Source organism: Mastigoproctus giganteus, chromosome 9 (assembly GCF_048544385.1).
Source record: "Mastigoproctus giganteus isolate SK-2022 chromosome 9, ASM4854438v1, whole genome shotgun sequence".
NCBI classification, from domain to species: Eukaryota; Metazoa; Arthropoda; class Arachnida; order Uropygi; family Thelyphonidae; genus Mastigoproctus; species Mastigoproctus giganteus.
In genome coordinates, this window is record NC_143583.1 from 75,712,299 (window position 1) to 75,733,159 (window position 20,861).

The 20,861-nt window shown below is 37.0% G+C and overlaps 1 protein-coding gene across 2 annotated transcripts in view; it reads right to left on the reverse strand.

Annotated features, from left to right (window-relative positions):
- Window positions 1-20,861, reverse strand: part of Stt3B (catalytic subunit 3B of the oligosaccharyltransferase complex) — a 247,533-nt gene that overhangs the window by 22,365 nt on the left and 204,307 nt on the right. For both annotated transcript variants that reach the window (XM_090381684.1, XM_090381685.1), the window contains exons 14-15: window positions 9,393-9,566; window positions 9,139-9,252 (exon numbers count right to left, since the gene is read on the reverse strand). In XM_090381684.1, the coding sequence (XP_090237810.1) occupies window positions 9,139-9,252; window positions 9,393-9,566 (288 nt within the window). The remainder of the gene's footprint in view (window positions 1-9,138; window positions 9,253-9,392; window positions 9,567-20,861) is intronic.

Genomic DNA, 20,861 nt, shown 5'->3' on the forward strand with positions numbered 1-20,861 from the left:
GATAACAATGCATTTTAATGATTTGAATTGGTAACTAATATAATTTACAAACCACACTCACGACCTTTTATATGGCCTTAAGGTCATGTTTGTGACGACCTTAAAAATGACATTTTAGAGAGATAAATAGCTTAGTTATACAGTGAAAATTTTAACTTCCGAGATCTTGAAATGAATTACCAAAAAAAAAAAAGTGTTATTGGGTTCACATTACAATCTTTTAACGATACGATGGTGTCTCTGGAACAGATTAATATCATAAAGCTGGGTACACTGTATTGTATAGTTATGCATGTAGTTTGAAATGTGGTATTTATGAATGTTAACATTCATTTTTTGCAATTAATGTTCATATTTTCGATTTTGTTGATACTTGATACTTGGGGAAAAAAACTCGTAAACCCGAGAACTCGTAAAGCGAGAACTGCTTGTGCATATCAGTTTTCACAGTACGATAACATGTGTGTTTTCTTTTCTTTTCTTTTCTTTTGTGCCACTGCGGCTACTTCACCGATGTCCCCAGATAAAGTTTTTAATTGAACTAATTAAAAATATATAACTATTTTTCTTCATTCTTCCGAGGATATTATGTGGTTTTTGTAATTTTGGCATATCAGGGATATAGTAGTAATATTTTATTAGTCATTCCCAAGTTACGTAAAAATCGATTTACGTAAGAAGTCCTGGAACATATCTCTTACATATGTCAGGTAGTTACTGTATTTTTGGATTTAATATAGTCTACTGTGTGTGTGTGTGTGTGTGTGTGTGTGTGTGTGTGTGTGTGTGTGTGTGTGTGTGTATATATATATATATATCACATATATAAAATCCAGTTGATGCTCTGTTAGCAGTTAAGAGTGGGCATTGTTTAGTCTACATATTATTTATTTATTATTTTTTATCTTCTGAATCTATTCAACATTTGTTTTGTCAGTTTTAGTTTTTGTCAGCTTATGTTTAAACAATGATTGATTTATCCAAATAAATGAAAACTGCCTGTAAAATCAAGCAAATTATAATTTAAAGAAAGTATTTATGACTTACAAATGTTAAAGAATGTTTATTCTTCATCATCATCGATTAAATGCACACTCGCTGATCACTCATTGTTGGTTTGTTGCACAAGGAGTCTTCTATCAGAATTGCTTCAAGAGGTGTTTCCAAGATAATCTCTTCTCTTTTCTTTATAAATTTCACAATAGCATTCATAAGCATTTTTTAATGGCACACACAAGTTGCAACTAACTAACATGATACGCACAAGTGAGATTGCAACTAACATGATTCGTGGGGAGTAATCAGTTCACAAAGATTAAAAAAAAAAATGAAGAGAAGATTCTGAAAATTTATGTTTTTTACATGATTGAAGATTGCAGTGAAGGGGAAACACATTTCACCATAATAACATAACAACCCACACAATTCCAGATATTGGTATTTTTGCAAATGCAATAACAGAAGAGTTTACTACCTGTTTATAATCGATTGCACTAACAAAAAAGCCTAATAAACCGGAAAGTGCAAATTGTTTTTGTTTTATGGCAGTGACCTCCAGAAATGTGCTTTAGAAAAATATCACAAAGATTTTAAGGGGGAAAAGAGAATATTATTCATGTGGGGACTAATGACATTAAGCATACACAACTGACGATTTGTTAGACAAATACAGGACCATGCTGAAGAAATGTTGCGAGTTAGGTCACAATATCCATGTGTCTGCAATTCTGCCCAGGCATGATAGGAGGGATTATATGCTGAGAGCCTTGTGGATTAACTCAAGACTTGGACTCTGCAAGGCTTTTTGGGGGGAAATTCCTATCAGCTCAACCTGCAATTGTAGATAGAAGGAATCTGTTTTGTAGAGACAGGATACATTTAAACAAAGGTGATACAAGAGTTTTTGCCAGTATTATTGAGGATACCTTAAAGGTTCAGGGATAATGCTAATTTGGGGGGGGGGGCAAGAGTAATATAGATACCCATTTATCTGATAGTATTGGTAAAATCAATGCTTGCACATACCTCAAGAGTATGTTTGTTACTGCAACAGAACATAGTCGCAAGATGTTCTGTGGGCAGAAACGTTTCAAATGAGCGGGTAGCAAATGCCAGGGAAATGAGCTTAAATAACTTTAAGGGGTGTGTAGGGTAGTTAACTATACAAGAACACCAAGTCTTAATTGTTCATACAGTAATGTCAGAAGCGTCGTCAATAAAATGAGTGATTTCGAACTGTTGGTTAGGACAAGTAATGCTGACATAATAGAGCTTATGGAAATGTGGTGCCACCTGATGATAGGGGATGATGAGTTTCAGTACGCTATGTATAACGTGTTTAGGAAGGATAGGGAAGATAGAAGGGGTGGTGGGGTCATGCTTCTTATCAAAATCAGCTTGAGTGCGACTACAGCTTTCCCCGGATTCAGACATTTCGCATGCTAGTATACAATCTGTATGGTGTGAGATAGTTAGAAACAAAGGTATAATGAGAGTGGGAGTAATCCACAGGCCAGGTGATTGTGAAGATTATGATGAGAGCTTCTACATGCATATGGAATGGGCAAATAATCGTGAATGTCTTATTATGGGCAATTTTAATTTGCCTCTAATTGATTGGAGCAAATGGGAAGGAAACTCCACTCGGGACAAAAAAGTTTTAAATTAACCAAATGATTGCTATTTGTATCAACATGCCAGGGAAAGTACTACGCAAAAGAATACTCTAAACCTCACCATCACCCATGAACCAGATGACATAATAGGGCTGACAGTACAGGAACCAGAAGCAGGAAGTGTTCACTGAATTCTACAGTGGACAATGAACAGAGAGGTAGCAGTAGTTAAAGGCAAAGGAATGGGTTACAATTTCAAGAAAGGAAATTACGATGCCTTAAGGTGCTACATGGCCTCTATTAACTGGGTAAATATCTCACAGACAGCAAATACAATTGAATTATGGTATACGTTTAAAACAATAATCACAGAAGTCTTGAATGTGTATACTCCACAAGGAGAATTCCAAGTTAGATGAATAATGAAGTTGCCAGATTACTTGAGCAGAAAAAGACTGCATGGAAAAGTTACAGTGCAATAAAAAGTACTGAAGCCTATATAACATCTACAAATTGATCTGTAATAATTCACACTGAAAAGGTAAGGCTGGCAAAGGCAGATTATGAGAAATCGCTGGCAAAGAGGGAAGGGGGATAAGCAATTCTTCACAAATATAAACGCAAAGAAGAGAAGGACAAACCAGACCATACCTTTATGTAATGGATGTGGGATAGTAGTAGGTACCTCAGCTGATGTTGCAGATGAACTCACCAGTTACTTTCCATCGATATTTACAGAAGAAAAACCCTTTATGTCAATGAGAAATTACGGGAATGAAGTTTAAAAAATATAATTAATGATGTTGAAATTTCATGTTTATTTAATGAAAAAAAACTTTCAAACCTACAGGCCAGTAAGTCTCCCGGGGTTGATGGCATTTACCCTTTAATCTTAAGGGAGGCAGCAAGTGAGTGCATTGAACCATTGAGGCAAATTATGAGAGATCAATCGGGAGTGATTCCATTGCATTGGAAAAGTGCCAATGTATCTCCAGTACATAAGGGCGGTTCTACGAGTGAAGTGGGAAATTACCAGCTGGTCAGTCTAACCTCAGTAGTTGGGAAAATCATGGAGGCAATGATCAAAGGTGAAATTCAGATAAAAATAGAATTCTGAAGGATAAGCAGCACGATTTTGTAAAGGGAAAATCATGTTTAACTAATCTGGTTGGCTATTTTGACAGGGTCACTCGAGAGTTGGACCTAGGAAATAATTTTGATGTTGTTTATTTGGATTTCAGCAAGGCATTTGACACAGTCCCACATGAGTGGTTACTTTATAATCTGAAACAGGTTGGAATCACAGGGAAAATCCTTAGATGTATGGCTTCAGGGCAGGAGGTTGTAATAAATGGTTATTCCTGAGATTGGGTTGATATAAGAAGTGGGGTTCCCCAAGGATCAGCATTAGGACCACTGTTGTTTTTGATTTTCATAAATTACATCGATGATTTATGATGACCTAGATAGACTTCAGGGATGGTCAGAAAAATGGCAGCTATGCTTTAATCCAGCAAAGTGTATTGCACCTGGGGAACAGTAACCCCAAGGCGCCTCCATAGCCAAGTGGGCAGGAGCAGCAGTGGGTAGCACACACACATGCTTCTTGATTAGACCGGGGTTCGAGTCCGTGACCACCAAATACGGAAAGGGAATGACAACAGCATATCTCTGGAGCAATATGGCCTTAGTTGCTAATGCTCCTTAAAAAAAAAAAAAAAACACCAGTAATCCCAAAATAACTTGTACACTTGGAGTTGAACTAAAGCCGGTAGTGGAGGAAAGAGACTTGGATATTACGATACGTTCAGATACGAAGTTCTCCGAGCATTATAGACTGATTGCAAGGAGGGCCCATTGTGTCCTATTGATGATTTATCGAACAACTGCTAGTATAGATAAGGAAATCATAATCCCATTACATAAAGCTATTGTTAGACCACGGGATACCATATTGAAGTATGGAGACAACACCTAAAGAAAGACTGCTTCTTGAAAGGGTCCAAAGATGGGTAACTTGCCTGGTGAGATTGGCAAAAGGGCACCCATATGAGGAAAGACTTTGAATATGTCGGTTGCAGAGCTTGGAAACTAGGCACCTTAGAAGAGACTTGATTGAGATGTTTAAGGCTCTAAGAGGCATAAGCAATATTTTTTTTTTATGTAAACCCCAAACACGAGAGGTATTAGAACCTATAGTATTTAGTACTGTGCTTGGATTGGAGGTTGAGAAGATGAAAGAAGATATTTGTTGACATTGGACTTGAACTTCTGTAAACTGCAATTTTTAGGAAATACGTATGAAGAAAGGTTGTTCCAGAAAACGGCAGTTCAATGAATAAACGAGGAAGATGAAAAGTTGGTTCTGTGAGTTTAAAGACGGACAGTAAATGGATGTTGGCTGCACGTGTTCGGACTGTTTTGAAAGAGAGAGGGGGAATTATAGAAGCAATTCGGATGAACCACGCCCATGGAAATATCTATAGAATGCACACAGCAGAAACAGTATGTCTCTGAGACAGCAAGTGGAGAGACTCTGTGAGGGATGAATCATTAATTAACTTAACTGCACCTCTTCTGAACAGAATCAAGAAGCTTGAAAGAGGTTTTGCAGGCACCACCCCAGATGTGAGAACAATATGTCATGGTAGAGCAGATTTGCGATTTGTACAGAGTGAACAGCTGTTTGGAAGAAAAGTAACACCAAGGGCGAAAGAGAAAACCAAGTTTTTTAGATGCAGAGTAATCCCCAAAAGAGATATATCATTTTGCCTAGAAATTGGAGTGTCACCAAAGATAAGCATAGGAGCAGAAGAATCCTTTTTGCGAGATATAAGACAAGACTGAGTTTTAGAAGGATTGAAATCAACTAAGTTGTCTTTGCCCCACTGGAGAATTACCTGGAGATCGGCATTTAAGAAATTGGTAGCAGATTTTTGAGATTTTCGGCAAAACTATGGATAGGATTTTCCAGTCAATGGAAGAAGGTCATTAATATACAAGAGGAAAAGAGTGGGGGGAAAGAACTGAACCTTGGGGGTCACCGGCATTAGTGGAGAAGTTAGAAGACAGAGTTCCATCTACCATCACCCTCAGTGAGCAATCAGAGAGAAGACTGGATAACCAATTACAAAAAAAAAACAGTTGGCAAACCATAAGATGGAAGCTTGTTTAGAAGACCTCTATGCCAAACATGATTGAAAGCATTTGAGATGTCAAGAGCAACTGCTTGTGTTTCACCGAACTTTTCCATTGAATTTGTCCATAAATAGGTAATATAAGACAGAATACCACTAGTGGATTGACACTGACAGAATCCATACTGCCGATCGTTGATCAGACGGAAGGTTTCTAGGTAGTTGATTTCTCCATTACTTTAGAAAGAATAGAAGTAATTGCAATGGGACAATAATTGGACGGGAGGGATTTGTCACCATTTTTGGAACTGGCTGGATATGAGCAAATTTCCAAGCAGAAGGAAAAACACCTTTGGAATAAGAAAGGTGAAAAAATGCGGCAAAGAACAGGAGTAAGTTCAGGAGAACAGGTTTTGAGAACAAGTGGAGAAATACCATCAGGACCTGGAGCTTTCTTACAAGATTCGTCAAAATCCTTCCAACATCCTTTCGACGGAAGACCACATGAGGCATTGAATGGAGCGTGTTGGGAATGGTGGGAGGTGTTTTACCAAGATCATTAATACACGAGTTGGAAGTAAAATGGGATGCTAGCCGGTCAGCTTTATCTTTTGCTGAAGTGACAACAGAACCATCTAGTTTGGACAGAGATGGGCAAAAGTTGCAGCCAATAGCTTTGGCAAGAAACCAGAATGCTTGGCTACTATTAGGGCAAGAAGCAAGTTTTCTACTCTTAGCCTGTTCAAACTCTAGTTTGGACTGATTAATAACTGCTTTACAATTGTTGCGAGTTTTGGTGTAGGCAGAAAATGAAACTGAAGAACTAGAAACAAGCCAATTACGATATGTAACGTTCTTCTCTTGAGCAGCCTTAGCCCATTTATTGGAAAGCCAAGGTTTAGATAAAGGACAAGATTTTAAAGTGGAGTGTGGGATAAAGGATTCCATTCCTGCAAGAATAAAGAATAATTTCACTGACACGATCTGAGCAAACGTTGACATCGGAAGTTTTGAAATAGTAATCCGACCAAGGAAAAGAAGAAAAGAAATCTAGAAGGTCATTCCATTTTGCATTCTTGTAATGTCAAACAATATGAATAAGGGGCTGTAATTTCAAGTTACGGGGAGTGGGGGGGGGAGTTGTTTAGACTGGATTGCAGGAAGTTTTATTTTAGCCAGCGAGTAATAAATTATTAGAATAAGTTACCTACATGGGTGGTAGAGGCTGACAGTTTGGGGAAATTCAAAGGTCAGCTGGATAATTACCTAAGGGAGGAAGGAAATGCATAGGTTGTCCATTTTTTTCCCTCATTAATTATTTTTTTATAATTTTCTTCTTATTTTTTTAAAAATTTTCTTCTTATTTTTTTTCCTTATTATTATTAATTTGTTTTTATTCTTATTATTTTATTTTATTATTATTTTTTGGCTGGTGCAACATAAGCCATAGGCTTCCTTGCATCGTGTAGCCATTACTAATACTAACTCTCTGTCTACAGGTGAACTTCATGAGATCTAATCCCAAAATTTTTATTTATGTCTCCAGTTCATGTCTCACCTATAAAGGAGAACACACTTACCTCAATCATTTTATTCAACCCTTTCAGCACCTTATAAGGTGCTAATATATTTCTCTCAATCAGATCTTTCCTTAAATTTCTACTGTTGAACCAAGCAGTCCACACAATCTCAGCCATTCTTCATGGGTGTGTCAATTTGCACGTATGAAGAATGCATATATTTGCAACACTAATCTTGTCACCCTATGTATTTGGTGAACCAGGTATTTTTTTATTATTATTATTTTTTTATTATTTATGATATCAAGGTTAGATTAAGATATTCCCAAACAGTCCTGGGAGTAACTTCAGTGAGTAAAACATTCATAAAAACAATTAATGCTTGTTTCTCAAAATAAAGCTTTTATCTAGCTTAGGCATGTCAAACTGTTGGGTCACAGCAACCCTAAAACAGCTGTTGTGTGGGCTCAAACGTTGCCAACTTTTACAAGTTAACAGTATTAAACCTATAGGAAAATGATAGTAAATGGTTATACTTAAATAAGATACACTAGTATAAATTTAAAATAATTCATAAATTATGTAATCCTTCATAAACATTGCTGGTCATAAGGTTTTATTGTGCCACAGGAAATATGTAAAAATATTTCATATATTTCTTTCAGTAATGCAATGCCAAGTATGCCATGCACACAGCTTTTGCTGTAAGTTTCAGAGAGCCACTAGCGTGGCTCACAAACTTCTAAAGACCACTAATGCAGCCAGAAAACACCTCAGAGTTTGAGACCCCTTTTCTAGCTACAACCTAATATTTTAGGTTGTAAATATAACCTAATATTTACAACCTAACACTTACAATAATAATTCAAGGATAAAGAGCATTTATATGTATTCTAAATTGTTCAACTATCTTCACCTCTATTTAGCAATAAGCTTTCTAGCTCCATTCAAAAAATTATAGGAACAGCATATAGATTTCATCCTTCTTTTGTTGCACTTTTAAACTGATCGTTACCTAATAATCTCAGCACTCAGAATAATTTTAGAAGCTGAGGATAATGAGCAACCTATGAGATCTAAGCCTAAGTACTCAGTACAAGTGAAGTTTAACAAATAAAACAGTGCAATATATCAAAATATGATACTCTAGCTCTGCTATACTGTGCAAGACTGGCATTAAAATGGTGGGCAAGATGATGGATACAATACAGGAATGATGTATCTTGCTAGGAATGAAATCCTTAAGTTATCACAGCAATGGTTTACCGACCACCAGTTAGCAACACTTACTAATCCAACAGGCATCACTTATGAACTGACCCTTGTACAAAGCAATGGTTAGGCCACATCTTGAGTACTGCAGGCCTCATTTTAAGAAGGACATGCATCTCTTGGAAAAAGTGCAGAGAAGAGCAACTAGAATGGTCAACTCCCAATAGGGCACTCTTACATTAAAAGAGTTCAGTTCTGCAAACTGCAGTGCTTATAAACTAGGCACCTGCAACGGAAAGTATTTAAGGCTTTAAACAGATTAAGTAAACTAAATGCTGATGATAATCTCAGACAACACACATAAGGGGACAAACTAAAAATGAAAAAAGGATAGTTACAGGATTGATGTGCATAAATTTGGTTTCTGTCAGAGTAACTAACTGTTCAAACAAATGGAAGTGGATAGGTTTGAATAAATTTAGGGAAGCATTGCATTAAAAAAAAAATGTATTAGAGGGAATGGACAGATGAGATGGGGTTTTTTTTTTTAATGCGGTATAAGTTTGGATCATTTGTAGTTGTTAACAAAAAAAAATATAATTCTGCTATAAAAATAACTGCATAAATTAAACTACTAATTAAATTATTATTTACCTGAAGTTCTCCAAACCTATAATAACTTAATTTATACATAAGACAGTTTAATAATATAGGTGATCCATGTTCATCAACTCTAAATTCTCCTCTATCTGTAAAATAGTCGCTTTCCTGAAAAGTAGGAAAGGGAGGGGAAAAAAAAGATAATTAAGTATTTGCAATCAGATATTTAAATGAATAAAATATCACTGAAACAGTATGCAAATACATTTTGTACAATTTTCAAATACTAAGTGACCTTCAAAACTTACTCTAATATCTTTTGGATGTTCTCCTTCTGCTATTCGTACCATCCACAGAAATTTATTGATGTCATCGCCTGAATAGCCAATAACACCCCCAAAGATGACTAGAACATAATCAACATCTAAAGATTTCATAATTTCATAGGCTGCACTTTCGTTGGAAGCCATAGCCTTTCCAACCTGAAAAATTAAATGATTAAATTATTCATATACCAGTATAAGCATTTGCTTAATCTCATATAATCATTTTAAATTTGGGAAAGCTGCTGCAACTTTACAAACATAAGGGTCCTGGCAGCATTGTTTTGAGCATTTTTTACTCGTTCCATTCTAAGTCTTAGGAATTTTCACAATATACACATTTATATACTATTCCAAGCACTTTAATGGTTAAAAGAATAGGATTGAAAAAAAAAAATTGTTGAACCATTAAAGGGCAAGATAAAAGCACAGCTCTAAATTAAGGACCACTAACTGATTCACTATTTACTTTTTGCTAAATGTAGAGAAAGTCGTCTTTTGTTATGATAGCTTTTTTTGCAACTTTCTTCAGAAGCTACAATAACTAAAACAGAGTTAAAAGTGCAGTTATATACTACATAATTAGAAATGAAAATATCATAAATATAATTATTAAATACACAATCTGCAGGGGCAGGTAGCTGTACTTAGCCTCTTTATCACTTGCTGATAGAATGTAAGATTCTTAAAGAACCTTGTTTCGCACATTGTAAATCCTGGAATAACTATGTGCATGATACCTCTGCCTGACATCAGCTAACTTCAACTGAAGCTCTTTAATTTCTCCAGTCTCAAACAGGATTCTAACCTATCTCTTCAAATGAGTTAGCCAGATGGCTTGAAAGTTCACTGGCAGAAGAGCATGCATTGACTGTGAGGCTCCAGTTCTTATGCAAGATGAAATGGATTATTAAATGTGGTGATAAAATTGAATCCATTTTAGGAATATAAATACTTCGATATTTTATTCCCCAAAAAATTGTAGCACTACCAATGATTCCTGCAGGTTATGTAAAGACTGAGGTAGATAATTCTTCAAATAGGCCTCTGGGGTTCGGTAAATTCATATTGTAATTTTAAATGTTTCTCACCAACCACCGATTAAAATAAGACATGGAAACTAGAATTTTAAAAAACTGTTTACTACTATATTAACAATTAAAGTAACTTTACAACTAAAAAGGATAAAATACATAAAATATTTTAAAAAAATATATATATCTCAATAAAATACATCAAAATATACCGGGTTAAGAGTGATAAAACCGACCGTAGCTTTCGAAGGCTCCTGCGTTCTTCTTCAGCGGTAGCTTCCTTGTACCCCTAAGTTATGCGATAGGTGGGTCCGATGAAAATCGCTTAAGTCGAATTCGCGTAAGTCTGGGTACAACTTTGCATATAAATACATATAAATTTTGTTTAATTGGGACCAAGGACTAACAAAAACACTAGTTTAGAAGAAAAATATTAATAAAATTGCAGTTCTTTATATATATTAATACAAAATATGTATTAAAAAAAATAAATGACTTACGTAAAAAAGTTATTTCAATGTCGATGGCTTCATAAAATCTAACAAATTCGTCTGACGACACAGAGTTCTTTTTTTCACACAGAATTTCTTCGTAGCAAGCTAATAATTTTTTTATTCCTTGCTTTGTAACTATAACGCGTTCTTCGTTGGAGTCTGTTTTCTAAAATTTTTAAGCCCTTTTCAATCGAGCTAAGACCTTCTGTCAAGTTTGCAATTGTCATGTGCTTTTCGCCATTGCCTCATTTAGGCCTGTAGCACGTGCAATATCACATGGTCTTTCATTTCGTTCAAAGCGTTTCACAATTTCATATTTTTTCTCTATCGACAGAGGCGGACTGGCCATAAGCCTTATCGGGGAAACCCCGGTGGGGCGGAGGCCTGTGTGATTTTGGCCATAAACCATAGTATGAGGCCACTATAAATTTTCCCGGGTAAGAATTTTTGATCCAGTCCGCCTCTGTTTATCGATAATTGCTTTTCTTTTTCTCTCTGAGTCTGCAGTGTCTTCACCAGTATGCTTCCTTTTCACACCTTTTAAGTATTTTACTATTTTTAGGGAAGAAAGCACAATTACAAAACGAGGAGGTGAACAAAAGATGAACAAAATTCAACTTTAACAAAAGATGAACAAAATTCAACTTTACTGCGCATGAGCTGCACACATATACAAGGATTTGTATTCCAACTGTCATATTTATATGTGTGCATTCGAATTCGTGCTCAACGTTTGTCGGAAATTACATCGTTTTCACAAGAGAAATGGATCGCGTCGGTGGAGCCGTATACAGTCAGTCCTCGTATAACACGCGTTTATACGAGGACTGACATAAAACAATAAAAATCCAGTTGCGTTTCTGCTAGTGGAATCTGTTATAAACTGGTAGTAAACTCCATCTAATTGCATTTGCGATAATACCGATAGCTGGAATTGTGTTGGTTTTTACGTTATTATGGTGAAATGTGTTTCCCCTAAAACAATACATTTTCAGAATCTTCTCTTCATTCCTATCATGTTGCGTTCGGTTGGGGTGATTCTGCGTTCAACTGCCATTTCTTGTAAACACAAATGGTGAATCGTGCATAAGCCAATTCGGTTTGTGTTATATTATAAGATATTGTTACCGTATTTATAAATAGTGTATGATCGAATTCGTGTAGTGTAAACACGTGTTATACGAGGACTAACTGTATACGGCTCCACCGACGCGATCCATTTCTCTTGTGAAAACGATGTAATTTCCAACAAACGTTGAGCACGAATTCGAATGCACACATATAAATATGACAGTTGGAATACAAATCCTTGTATATGTGTGCAGCTCATGCGCAGTAAAGTTGAATTTTGTTCATCTTTCGCTCTCACTCTCCGCCGTCGCACCGTATATCGATAACATATGAAAAACGACCTTGAAGATAGTGGGCAGCAGTGTTGCCAAACGAAAAAAATCAAGAACCGCGTAACTCCAAGTTCGCATAAGTCGGGGTATTACTGTACTGCGGTGCATCTTAAGTATCAGCAGGTTCACGGTCTAAATCACGTGTTCTGTTCTCTTGTGTACTGGGACCAGAAGCAGCTCGGGAGCACGTCATATGAAATTGTTCACCCCTTCTGAGGATCGTAGCCTCAAAGAGGGGATGAATTCGTAAACCTTTGTCTCTATTGATGTTCTCTGTCGAATTAATCCACAAACTCTCGAGCCACTTGCGGTCCCAGAACCTATGCACCCGATCAGTGATGATAGCTTCATCTAGGGAGATCTGGTGTTGCTTCTCCCAAAAATGCTCGGCCATGGTGGACTTACCGTAATCTGCATTTCTTATTGCCTTAGTGTGCTCCCCCAGACGTTTTTTGAGACTGCGCTTTGTTTCCCCCTACATAATATTCTCCACAATCCGGGCATTTAATACTATAAATGACTCCACTAGCATTCTCTTTTTGAATGGGGTCTTTTACATGTGACACAATTGTGTGCTTCCGGCCTGGAATCTGCACACAACACGTCTGATAATTTCTTAGTACCCTAGTTATATGCTTAGTTAAGTTCGGATAGTAGGAATGTATGCAGTGGCTATTGGAGTAAAGGGTTCACCTCTCCTCTGATTTTCTCCAATATACTTTTTTATAATCCTCTGGGGGTAGCCACACTTTGTAAGATCCACCGTGACACGTTCATATTCTTCTTTCCTACCCTCGGAGGTACTACAGTGCGATTTTGCTGTCTATTAACGCTCTGACCACACTGTTCCTATGATCATTGGTCTGAGCAGAATTATAGTGTGAGTACTGGCCTTTGCACATCTGTTTCCTATAGACTTTAGTTTTTAGTTGTTGGCCTTCTCTACAGACCAATACATCTAGGAACGGAAAAATTCCTTCTTCCTCTACCTCCGAGGTAAATTGTATGAATAGGGAGAAGCCATTTAAGAAATTCAACACTTCATTTTCACTCCCCCTTTGAATAATTGAGAATGTATCATCCACATATCTCTTCCATGGGCGCATAGGGAGATCTCGACCATTAAATATTCTAGCCTCTAGCTTCTCCATAGCTAGATTAGCTATAATCACACTAATAGGGGAGCCCATGGCTGTACCGTTAACCTGCTTATACATAATATTACCAAAAATCATGGTAGTGCTTGAGAGGCATAGTTCTATACCTTTACAAATATCTTCTAAATTTAATTGCTTTCTACTTCTCAAGGTGGTATCGTTCTGTAAGGCCATGTGTGCACAAAGTACTTCATGGTCGATAGGAATACACGTAAAAAGCGATGTCACATCGAAAGATATCATGAGGTTTGCTCATTGGTGTAAGGCACACAATCTTATACCCCGAGGCTTTCAAGTAAAACTCCCATTTGAGGATGAACGACTATTCAACGTTGCTAAGTGGTATAAAAAGATCTTAAATATATGGATTGAGAAACTACATGGAATTTATACCACATCAGGGGAGACAAAAGACAGTGTTTTAATAAGATAAGTGAGAGGGTGACTTCAGTACATCTGTCACTGGTGATTAGTATGGTGTCAACAAAAACAAGACAAATTTCTGACATCTATAGACAGAGGCATACGGGGAAGTTCGATAGACTCAGAGAGCAAACTAGGTTCAGAAGCAATAGTGATAATACTGCTAATAATTTTATAGTGAACATGAGCAGCAAACAACTAACCAAAGAACAGATAGAGGCTTTAAATTTAGGACCAAAATTTGCTATGATTCCACCAAAAATACCAGTTGCAGAAATAGCGATGGGTGTGGAAAGAGCAATAAATAAGCTGCCTGAAGATAGGGCAAATGAAATTCGATTTGAAACAGCAGCCATTCTGAGTCAAGCCAAGAGGGCCCCTGCTAATCTTAGTGTGAAACAGAAATTAGTACTTAGGAGCCTCAAACAAGATGACAGTATTGTGGTCTTACCAGCGAACAAAGGTAGACTAACAGCGGTGGTCCTTGATAATGAAGAATATCTAAGTAAAGCGTTAGATCTATTGAATGATCAAACAACTTATAAGGTCATTCAAAAAAGCCCATTGATGAATTTGGAATGTCAGGTAAATAGAATGGTTCAGAGTTGGCTAAAGTCCAACAAAATTTCCAAAGAACAGTATTGGACATTACATGCCACAGGGAGCCAGATACCAAGATTTTATGGCTTACCGAAAATACATAAAGTGGGTATACCCCCTTAGACCTATAGTTTCATTCATTGGTAGTCCCACACATGCCTTGTCTGGTTTCTGGCCAAAATACTGTCTCCATTAGTAGGAACTTCCAAATTCAGTATCAAAGAAAGATTTTGTGCACTTCATAAGAAGTCAGCACACAGAAGAAAATGAAACTATATCTTTCGATGTGACATCGCTTTTTACGTGTATTCCTATCGACCATGAAGTACTTTGTGCACACATGGCCTTACAGAACGATACCACCTTGAGAAGTAGAAAGCAATTAAATTTAGAAGATATTTGTAAAGGTATAGAACTATGCCTCTCAAGCACTACCATGATTTTTGGTAATATTATGTATAAGCAGGTTAACGGTACAGCCATGGGCTCCCCTATTAGTGTGATTATAGCTAATCTAGCTATGGAGAAGCTAGAGGCTAGAATATTTAATGGTCGAGATCTCCCTATGCGCCCATGGAAGAGATATGTGGATGATACATTCTCAATTATTCAAAGGGGGAGTGAAAATGAAGTGTTGAATTTCTTAAATGGCTTCTCCCTATTCATACAATTTACCTCGGAGGTAGAGGAAGAAGGAATTTTTCCGTTCCTAGATGTATTGGTCTGTAGAGAAGGCCAACAACTAAAAACTAAAGTCTATAGGAAACAGATGTGCAAAGGCCAGTACTCACACTATAATTCTGCTCAGACCAATGAGCAGAATTATAGTTAACCCTCTCTTTGTTCATAAAATTATGAACAAAGAGAGGGTTAACACATTGATGCTACATCATGTGAACTCAATTCACAGCAGAAGACCTCTTAACCAGTGCCGGATTAAGGCATGGGCTAGCAGGGCCCTTCACCATTCTTTAAGGGGTGCCAAATTTTTACAAATCATGAAATATATATCCTTGGTAAAGGGGTGCCAAAATACCTTGGTCCGGCACTGCTCTTAACACCCTGGCAAAGATGTGGTACACTACACATAATGTACCACCAGTGATGTACCACATCGCCAACATGTTAACTGACTCACTGGATTAACCAACACTCTTTATGTCAAGAGCTCACATGTTGAATGACATAAGAGTTTTAGAAGAAGAGAGAATGAGGAAGATGAATAACCAAGCCTTCTGGTATCCATGAAAACTGATAAAAATGTGAACTAGGTAAGGACAGTGATTAGATGAGATCATTGTTTAAACATTAGAATGGATGCATCAGATCTCAATATGGACAAAGAAATAGTTAGACAAATTTTAACTAGAAATTTAGGCATGAGAAAAGCATGTGTGTCAAGATGGGGCCAAAATTTTGAATGAAGATCAAAGAATGAGAAAAATCCCAAGTTAAAAAAAAAAAAACACCTTAGCTGTAAACTGAGGTTTTGTTATGCAGTGTTAATCTGTGTTAACTTCTTTTCTCTTTGTATATAATTTTATAGAACCCAAAGTCAAGGCTTAAAGATTTCAGCATTGAAATTTGATACAGCTGATTTTTAGTTATTGGGACTATTTGGGTCTAATTATTTTTTCATATTTTAAAGAATTTTAATATTAAATATTTTATTTTATTCAACTATTTTAACTTCCTTACTTAGTAGTATTTCCATGCAATGTTCTTCAAGTTTATTTATGCCTCAAATAACATTTGATAGCCTATAACATTGGGAGGACAGAAATAGATCATATCCCATAAGTAGAAAAAGATGTCAGATGTGCGTAACAAAGACATACCCACACAAGTACTAACTACTTACTTGTTACCATCTAATTTGACTGAATCAAATGTTCTATAGTTGTGATTCTTGTTTGATATCTAAAAACTTATTTGTGCCTTCCAAATTTGTAACCACTGTTTTTATCATGCTCTGTGTGATGTATATATATTCACATATATTTTATTTATTTATTTTTATTTTTTCCCCCCTGCACCATACAACTAATAATAAATGAAAATAATCTTGTTTTTTTTTTTTAAGGCGGTGCAAAAATAAACATCCTTTTAGCTATTCTTCCCCATGCTAATCAAGTGTCTTCAGGGTTACTTAAAGTCAGCACAGGTCCCAGAGAAAATACTTCACTGAGTCAGACTGCCATTCCACATAGTGATCCAGAGTAAAATTCTGGGCACCCTTCAACAATGCCCAATAAAAAGCATAATGCAGATTGCACGGCAAATATGAAGAACTCTTTATTGCATACAAAACGCACATGCCATACACAATACCCTTCATGGCTACAAGCTAGGGGTTAATCAAGTGTCTTACAAGTGGCTAACAAGCTGGTTAATGTATATCAGAAGACATACATTAACCAGCTGGTATACATTAGTGATCTTTAGTTTTAGTATCCAAAAACAATTTACGGCCATGCATATTCCTAAAAATACAACCCGTAAAAGGGAAAGTAGTGTGCAACAAGTTTCTTCATTTCCCAATTCTTGTTAACCTGTCCAAGGGGTACTATTTTTTATAGGATTTTCCCTTAAAAAATAAAATGTGCATTAAAAAACCAAGATATATAGCAGCACACTAACAAAAATATCCAGAACTATACTGGGATTATTAAATTAATCATTTTCAGCATGGAATGAAAAGTCTGCATTTTCAATCTTGCTTTGTCATGCACTGAAATGATGCACCTTCCAAATTGTCTTTCACCAACCTACCATACACCAAACTGTCTCATGCACTGGATTATATCATATACTGAATTGTTGTGCACCGAATTGTCCTGCATCAAAATGACACAACATGACCTGACCATTTCAGGTCAGGCATAACAGAGACAAGAAAATGGACAGTTGCTGAATAAAACAGAGTTAACTATAATTCCAGGAGGCCGTATCCAATTGCAATCATTAGACATCTCAATTAACAAGCCCATTAGAAAATTCATGTGTGACAAGTGGGCCAAAATGAATGGAGATGTCAAATCGAGATTTGACACCAAACAGATAAATGAAGCAACTGAAAGTTTAGATCATAAAATCAGTGCGTTGATATATTATTGGCATTATACATTAGCAAATTTTTGCTAATGTATAATTAACAAAGGTTTAAGATGTGCTGCATTCAACTGATATTTCCACTGGTCATGAAATGTTTATCTCATTGCCCAAAACAATTGTCATATGTATACAGTAGAACACGGATAACAAATTCCCGCATAAGAAGTTTTAACCTGTACTAGGTTTGGTTTCTTAAGTTAATTTCAACTCTACAGGGTGTCTCAAAAATATTGGTACAAACGTTTAGGGGAGGTAGGTAACATCTAAAGGAATGTGAATTGCATAGGAACCCATAACCGGAAACGTCACCGTAAGTCGCTACACAGCGCTGTTCATCAGTTCGCAAGAGGGAAAATTTCTGGTTTACTCATTCAAACAGTAGTTGCCGCACAAAGAGCATGCATCGATATACAAACTGTGAGCTGGCAGACATGACCTAGTGTATGGATTAGCGGAGGGACCCACATGGTGTGCACCCCCATGCGGTGCAACATCGCTTCACGATAAATGTGTGGGCAGGTATGGTCGGCCCATACCTGTTACCATCCCGCATGAACTCCGCTAAATATAGGATCTTTCTTGAACAAGTTCTACCAGGGTTACTTGACGATGTTCCAGCAAATGTGAGACGCAACATTTGGTTTCAACATGTATTGTATAAATATTTTAGGTCAGACATATCCAAGTGGCCAAGTTTGAATACAGAGATACATGGGTTTGAGGAGACTTAAATTCAAGCCCACATGACTGCTAAATAATACAGTGGCTAGATATGGTTAACATTTATATTCATTGTCAAAATTATTACTCCTCTCACCTGCTGGTTGTGCCAAAGTATAAACAGAACTTTTTATATATACAGGGTGTCCCAGGAGGAAAGGTCAATATTCCAGGTGAAAGGATGTCATTTTAAGCAAAAAAGTTCATATAAACATGTGCCCTATCTCGAATGGTTTCCAAGATAGAGGCATTTGAATATTTATTTTTCAAGTGACAAATTTGGAACAGTTTATAATAAATTTTCAAAAATGCCACCATCAACTTCAATGCACTTTTCTACTCTGATGAGAACATGGCATGTTGCTTGTCTAAGTGTATCTTCTCATTCCTTTATATGGGCAATAGCGTCCATTATGCAAGCTAGCAGATCATTTCTTGTATCCACCTTTCTTCTGTACACTTCACTCTTCATCCAACCCCATAAACATAAATCTAATGGGGTTAGGTCTGGAGATCTTAGTGGCTAGTTAATGGCACCACCAAGACCAATCCACTGATTAGGGAAAATTCGGTCCGGATGTTGCTTCACATGTCTGGTAGAATGGGAAGGGGCCCCATCATGCTGAAAGTATATAGCACACCATCTGTGGCCAAAGGAACTTCCTCTGGTTGTTCACCTAATGTATTTTGCAAAAACTGGGCCTATCAACAGGTTTTCGATCATATCATACCACACAGTGATTGAGAAACGAACTTGGAAATTTGCTTCCACTGTACCATGTGGATTCTCGTGCGACCATCGATGAGTGTTGTGTGTTTTGTTGATTCCATTCTGGGTAAACTTGGCTTCATCAGTAAATAGTATTGATGGAAGCACTTCATGATTGGCATTTCACCAATGACAAAATTCAAGGCACGTGGCACTGTCCCCTATGTGAAGATTTTGCACACGCTGTGGGTGAAATGGGTACAGGCTCTCTTCATGTAGTGTTTGCCATACACCTGTCCATCAAAACAGAGAAGTGCAGAAAGTCTTCACGCACTAATTGTAGGACTGTGCTGAACCATGTTCAGAACGTGTTCCCTTTCCTGCACATTTTCTTTATGTCTTCATTCAGATGAAACACGAGCCATTCAGATGAAACACGAGCACTGGGAAGCATACCACTTTCACGCAATGGGTTGAAAATTTTGGAAAACACTACAATCCAGAATTTGACAGGTAGGAAAATGCCAATGGTATTCTTCAACAGCAGCAGGGGCACTACCATCGCAGAAGCTGTAAACATATAGCATATCTGCATATTCGACATTAGTAAAAACGTGCGGCATTTTTAGCAAACACTTCTACAATTAGAACTGACAACTGACGCTACTCACTAATTTGCTCGCAGTCTGATTCACTTCTACAGTCACAACAATCAACTGATAACTGGCAACTGACAATCAAATGGGAGGGAAAGAAAATATTGCACGTCAATTTCAAAACAAATGTACACTAAAGTAGTTCTATCTCAGAAACCATTCGGGATAGGGCACATGTTTATATGAACTTTTTTGCTTAAAATGACCTATCTTTTCACCTCCTAGGACACCCTGTGTGTGTGTGTGTGTGTGTGTGTGTGTGTGTGTGTGTAGGCAAAAAATTTTGGGACACTTCTAGGATTTGTGCGAAATGAAATGTACCTATCTGCCATCCACTTGCTAGAATAAGTATAAGAGCAAGTGTATTCTTGCTAGACATAAGCAGATCAGTGGAATTCAGTAGATGAGTCAAGGTGACTCTTAGTGACTCCCAACAGAGGGTCATTATAGGATGCCATATTAGCAATTAATCTGCTTGCACCATTGCAGCAAATCTGCAACACTCTAGCTCAACTGGTTGACATAATCACAAAGAGCAAGAAGGTGCTCAGAAGAGTGGTACATAAATCCTGTCAGTCCTCAATGAATACTATCAACCAAGAATTCAGGGAAGCTACAGGAAATGCTGCTAGTACAAGTATGATATGTATTTGTACTAACATAATTTCCTATGGAAAGAGAAAGGAATTGCACAGCACTGGATTTTATGTAAGAGCTGCAGCACACAAATAAAAAATCACAGCACCTGCTGTGATTTTTGGTTTGTGTGCTGGAAAGCTATGTTATTTATTTTTTATTTATTTTTTTTTTTTTATGAGAACCCCAAACACGAGAGGTATTATAACCTATAGTACTTAGTACCGTGCTTGGGTTGGAGGTTGAGAAGACGAAAGAAGATATTTGTTGATATTGGACTTGAACTTCTGTAGATTGTAATTTTCAGGAAATATGTATGAAGGAAGGTTGTTCCAGAAAACGGCAGTTGAATGAATAAATGAGGAAGATGAAAAGTTGGTTCTGTGGGTTTGAAGTTGGACAGTAAATGGATGTTGGCTGGTGGCGGCACGTGTTCGGACTGTTTTGAAAGAGAGAGCGGGAATTATAGAAGCCAATTCAGAAGAACAGTGCCCATGGAAGTATCTGT